General features: G+C 31.4%; 1 protein-coding gene across 1 annotated transcript; it reads left to right on the top strand.

Annotated features, from left to right (window-relative positions):
* Nucleotides 1-5,115: 5,115 nt before the first annotated feature.
* On the top strand, nucleotides 5,116-6,045 carry LOC126749271 (uncharacterized). Its single transcript, XM_050458970.1, has 2 exons — nucleotides 5,116-5,248; nucleotides 5,307-6,045. Exon 2 carries the CDS (start codon nucleotides 5,336-5,338, stop codon nucleotides 5,963-5,965), a length of 630 nt encoding a protein of 209 aa, XP_050314927.1. The 5' UTR covers nucleotides 5,116-5,248; nucleotides 5,307-5,335; the 3' UTR covers nucleotides 5,966-6,045.
* Nucleotides 6,046-6,553: the final 508 nt, after the last annotated feature.

The raw sequence follows: 6,553 nt of genomic DNA on the forward strand, positions 1-6,553 counted from the left end.
GACGTCATGCACAAAGGCATGACTGTTCAACCGGAACTCTTTGACATTCTTTTGCGGTTCAGAAGTTTTAAATATGTGCTTACCTCCGATATAGAAGAAATGTACCGACAAATCCGAGTAAACTCAAATCAAACTTATCTTCAAAATATTCTTTGGCGAGAATCCCCTGCTTCTAAATTACAATGCATTGAGTTATTAACAGTCGCTTACGGAACTAACTGTGCTCCCTATTTAGCTACACGTGTGCTTAAAGAATTGGCACTCACACATAAATCAAAATATCCTCTCGCTTCTGCAGCAATCCTTTCTCAATGTTCCGTGGATGATATTCTCTGCGGACAAAACTCAATTGATGATTTAGTCGCACTTGATTTTGAACTTATTGAATTATGCAAATTGGGTCATTTTAACTTGCATAAATGGTGTTCTAACTCCAGTGTGTTTTTAGAAAAAATTAATTATCTCCTACCCCTCCTCAACTAAGCAAAGATTACAATATTAAGATAGAAGGAATCTCGAATAAAGTTTTAGGCAATCGATGGAATTCTGAGTTGGACATGTTTTATATAAATGTGCCGACAATACTGCAAATTCTGACTAAACGGTTAGTTCTCTCAAACATAGCTCAAACGTTTGACCCCTTGGGTTTAATGGGACCAGTTATCGTAATCGCAAAAATCATTATGCAAGAAATATGGAAATTAAAACATGGTTGGGACGACCCAATTACAGGTACCATGTTAAAGGACTGTACCGATTATTTTCAAACTATTTCAAAGCTTAACTCTTTAAAAATTCCTCGATATATTCTCTCCAACAAAGACTTCAGGTTCTGCGAAATACACGGATTTTCCGATGCAAGCCGGAAGGCATACGATGCATGTTTGTACATCTGAGCCCTTTATCCTGACAATACCGTGTCATGCCACCTCATAACATCTAAAAGTCGAATTGCCCCAATAAAGGAGTTAACTATACCCAGATTGGAACTTTGTGGATCCTTACTACTCGCAAATTTAACTGCTCGAATTCTCTCTATCCTTGAAAACCGTTTTCATCAGTTCAGAAAATCGTTTCAATCAGTTAATCTCTGGACTGACTCTGAAATCGCCTTATGCTGGTTAAATACAGTCATTATCTCAAGATTAGAAGTGGCGTCATATAAAATCAAAAGACAACCCGGCAGACTACCTGTCTAGGGGTTTAAAACCTGACGAGCTCATAAACTCGAGCGACTGGTGGCACGGGCCACAATTCTTACAATACCCCGAAGTAAATTTAATCTGTTTGATTTTAAGAACTCCACAACCGCAGAAGAAACCAGAAAGGTCAACACAGTTTTACTTACGTCAATAAATAATTTTTGGGAGTTACTTTTCAAAAGGTGTAGGTAACTTGAAAGTTATACAAGGCTACAACGAACAGTAGCTTACATTTTATGATTTGTACATAATATTAAGGCTCAGGTAATTAAACGAGCCGGTCCTCTTTCTTTAGACCAGTTTAAAAAGGCAGAACTTCTTATTCTTAAATCAATACAAAGCCAGGCATTCTCAACCATATTCCTCCACCTCTCTAAATCACCCAACGTTAAAATTGCTAGAGTCCATAAAATGAGAGAATATGCCGGTGACGTAAAATGCGCACAAACCCACTTTAAACCAAAAAATCAATAAAGGGGAGGCCCCATATTTCCCTGATTAGGTTTACTTGACCGTGAATACATGCATCTCTCTCTTTCACAAGGAAAAAGATAAAGTCGTTATAATAGTTATACCTCTCCGCTTTATTCATCACAGTACCCTTGAAAGTTCGATGGTGTTTCGCAATAAATCAGTGTCGTCGCACTTGGGAACGCGTTGAGAGTGTAGAGTGTGCGTGTAAATTCAGTTTAATTTGTGTTTACCTACTTTTTTCTTCCAATTTTGGTGTGTTTTAATTTAAAGACTATTATTTTGTGTGTGTTTGTTACTACTAACGTATTAAAGGTAAGAAAATCTAGTAGTTTTTTTAAAAGGTATCTTACAGTGCAAATTAATAAACCAAAAGTGCAACTCCAAAGAAACAAAGAATTTACATTAACTTTATTTTTGAAGTTTTTTGATTTTATTCATATTGTCTGTTTTTTTTTTCAAAACATGTAAAAATAAGAACGAATGGTTATTCAAATCATTTAGTTAGTTTATAGATCTATGTAAAATATTTAACTGTTTTGTAGATGTCGCCAAAGAAATTAGGTACGAAAGGGCAAATAATACATAGCCAGGGAAGAGAAATTATTGCCAATGTAGCAGAGTTTATGCATAAAGAGGCAGAACAAGGATTAACTATTCCTTTAAAACGCTTTAGGTAAGTTATCCAACGGTTAAAAAATCACAGATAACTAATTATTATTAAAATAATGTAACATTTAAATAAAATATTATTTACTTATAATTAACATAATAAATTATTAATATAACAATATAGATATTTTTGTGGCTGTTTAAAATATGAAATATAAAACAAAATTAAGTATACAAAACAGCTACATTACTGTTTTTTATGATATAGTTTTTATTTCTTTGGTAAAATTAATATACAGTGCTTTTCTTTGAAGTCCCCCCCCCATTTATTTTTTGAACGGTTAAAAAAAAATTTTTTGAAACTTGGCATAAGTAAATTGGTCTATAGATACTATTTTTCACTGTAAACTAGGTAGTGATAAATTCCAAGATGGCGGCTGGGCGACATCTTGAGAAAAAAATTTAAATAGAAAGGGGGGTCGTGTGGTACCTCATTTTAAAGGTCTCAATGAGTACTTTATAACCCTGAAATATTAGACCCATATCTTAACCCGTTTCAAAATGGCGGCCTAATAAAAAAGTATTTTTTTTTATTTTAACGTTTTACATTTTTATGATTTTTGAATAGGTAAAAATTAGTGTACGAAAATAAATGCGTCACTATTTTATTTTGACATAAAAACGACAGTTCTAGATGTCAAAATAACACATAAGCGCCATCTTGAATAAATGCATTTAATAGAAATCTTGTGTTACCTCATTTAAAAGGTTTTATTGAGAACTTTTAATATTTATTACATGGACTCGGTGGACTCCATTTTGACCTGTCTAAAAGTAACAGCCAAAAAAATACACTGTTGCGATTTTATCATTTCACTATATCGAATCACTAACATTTGTCAAAATATTGAGGCAGATGTATTTGAAAATGTTCGACGTGAATTTTCAGATAGGTTATTTATGTGTCAAGAGGTACAAGGAAATCATTTCCAGCATCTTTTAAATTAAATATTGTTTTTCTTTTGATAAATTGTTTATTTGCTAATTGTAAATTAGTATTTCATTGTATTCTATTAAAAACGTTAATAAAATCGCAACAGTGTATTTTTTTGGCTGTTACTTTTAGACAGGTCAAAATGGAGTCCACCGAGTCCATGTAATAAATATTAAAAGTACTCAATAAAACCTTTTAAATGAGGTAACACAAGATTTCTATTTAATGCATTTATTCAAGATGGCGCTTATGTGTTATTTTGACATTTAGAACTGTCGTTTTTATGTCAAAATAAAATAGTGACGCATTTATTTGCGTACACTGATTTTTACCTATTCAAAAATCATAAAAATGTAAAACATTAAAATAAAAAAAAATACTTTTTTATTAGGCCGCCATTTTGAAACGGGTTAAGATATGGGTCTAATATTTCAGGGTTATAAAGTACTCATTGAGACCTTTAAAATGAGGTACCACACGACCCCCCTTTCTATTTAAAATTTTTTCTCAAGATGTCGCCCAGCCGCCATCTTGGAATTTATAACTACCTAGTTTACAGTGAAAAATATATCTATAGACCAATTTACTTATGCCAAGTTTCAAAAATTTTTTTTGACCCGTTCAAAAAATAAATGGGGGGGGACTTCAAAGAAAAGCACTGTATACATACATATGTATATAAATAAATTTTATGTTACGTCTTAGAGATTTTCCGATTACGTTTAAAAATCACAATATTAATATTCATATAATTTATACATCCTATATTATTTCCAGAGAACGTACGTTGGCTGCTACAAAAATATCGAAAGTTACCTACCAAAAAATATTGAAGGAGTCGGCCAATATAAAAAATAACCCCTCTTGTTCATTCAGCAGTCTAAGAAAAAAGAGGCCCAGGAAATCACGTATACTTGACATTACTTCGACGCAACTTAAAGAAATTAGGAGCATAGTTAATGATTTTTATATAGTGGAAAAAAGAAGGCCTACTCTCAAGTCTACGTATTTACCTTTATTGTGCTTTTTTAATTTTAATCCTATTTTTTATTAGCAGTAATCCTACAAAAGATCATTGACCGATCTGTCATTCATGAGCCTATGAGTATACCATCCTTAGCAAAACTACTAAAGAGCATTGTATTTAGGTATGTATGGTTCAACCATATTTATATTTTGCATTCGTTTGTAATATTACAATTTTTATCTAGTCTTAGCGTTCATTGAAAAAATACTAAAAAGAACACTGAAAAGATATGCATATGATATTTTCATTCATATAAACTTAAAACATAGAAAATTAAAAAAATATTTAAATTAAGTTCAAATTCTAAATTGCGCTACCCATAATATAGCTATTACAATTTCCTGACTACCTGTTACAAACCCTTTTTTAATTTTATTTATTTATAAATACACACCTGTAGGATGCATAAGCATGTTACCTGTAAGATAAAAAAAGGTATGACCCTGGTTAATCCACTCTTTCCTCTTAATTGGACATATTATTATATTCTTCTCCTTAATGTTCTACCTAACTAGAATATCATTTTTAAAATTTTACCTGTATCTCTTTATTTATCTTGAATTTTATTTTTAGGGTTATGAGTTTTTTTAAATTATATGTACCTGTTAGATGTTAATAAGTATATAAATGTCTAACTTCTAAACATTGTTTTTTAGATGGAAGAAGACAGATGATAATAGAAAGGCCTTGATGGAATCATATGACATACGTTTGAAGAGAATAAAATACTTAAAACAAATTACCGAATTTAAAAATCAAGGTAGAAATATTGTGTATACTGACGAAACCTATATACCAGTAGTCATACTTCTGACAAAGGTTGGTTTGACGAAAGCCTAAGCGGTATACGAAAACCCATTTCAAAAGGACAGCGATTAATCATCGTTCATGCTGGAGGAAAAAATGGTTTTGTTAAAGACGGTCTACTTATATTCCGCTCAGGTAAGATATAAAAAATATATATTCTGTGCTTATTAATTTCTTACTTATAACATTTCAGGTTCTAAAAGTGGCGATTACCATGACGACATGAATCATGAAAATTTCATGAAATGGGTGGAAACCCAATTACTTCCATATTTGCCACCAAATTCGGTCTTAGTTTTGGACAATGCATCATACCATAATGTACAAGTAAAAAAGAATGTTACCTCAGGAAGTAAGAAACAACTCATAATTGATTGGCTTAAGGAGCATAATTTAGAACATGACGAGAAAATGACAAAAACGGAACTTTATGAAATAGTTCTTCAAAATAAAAGATTTTATCCGATAAAGTGCAAACTTGACGAACTAATGGAAAGTCACGGACACTCAACTTTGCGTTTGCCTCCATACCACCCAGAATTGAACCCCATTGAAAAAATCTGGGCCACTGTTAAAAACTGGGTAGCAAGCAGGAACACAACTTTTAAGTTAGCAGATGTAGAAGCTTTGACGAGGCAAAAATTTGCAGAAGTATCTGTCGATGATTGGAGAAGCATTTGTGACCATGTCGACAAAATTGAAGACAAATATATAAAAGATCATAATCTTTTTGATGAAACTTTAGATTCCCTAAAATTTACGGTAAACACTGGCTCATCAGATGAAGATTTGGAAACGAGTTCCGACGAATCAATTATCAGCAATGTGGACATTTTGTCAGATAGTGACTAATTTAATAATATGAATATGTATTATATACCGTAATAATATTATGTAGTGTTTTTATGAGCAGTAAAATTTATATACCCTTATGTGGAGTTTTATTTTTAATATCTTTAATAGCTGAAGAAAGAAAAGAAATAGATGTTTTAAAACATATTTTAAAAATTAATTTTTGTTTTAAATATTTTTTTTTTATATTTTAAGATTTCAACTGATTTTTAAACAAAAGTATTTCAAAGGACATAATCTTAAATGATGATTACATTAATGAATATCAAATAATGTTCGTATCATAATGAGTATAAAAAAAAAACATATGTATTTCTTTAACACGTATCGTAAACGTTATTTTGAGTATCTAAAGTAATATATGTATGTAAAGCTAACACTTATATCCACATACGCATAAATAAAGCAAAGAAAAGTTTAAATTTATTTAACAGTATTTTAAACCCCATTTATTTAATAATATTTTAACACAATACACCCCCGGCACTGATTGTTTAGTCATAAACTATCTGCTAGAATTCTACGCTTCTACGCTTAACGATAGCGAGCTTAGATGCGCGAGGTCTGACGTCACCGGCATATTCTCTC

The sequence above is a fragment of the Anthonomus grandis genome, chromosome 23, assembly GCF_022605725.1.
Source record: "Anthonomus grandis grandis chromosome 23, icAntGran1.3, whole genome shotgun sequence".
Taxonomy (NCBI): domain Eukaryota; kingdom Metazoa; phylum Arthropoda; class Insecta; order Coleoptera; family Curculionidae; genus Anthonomus; species Anthonomus grandis.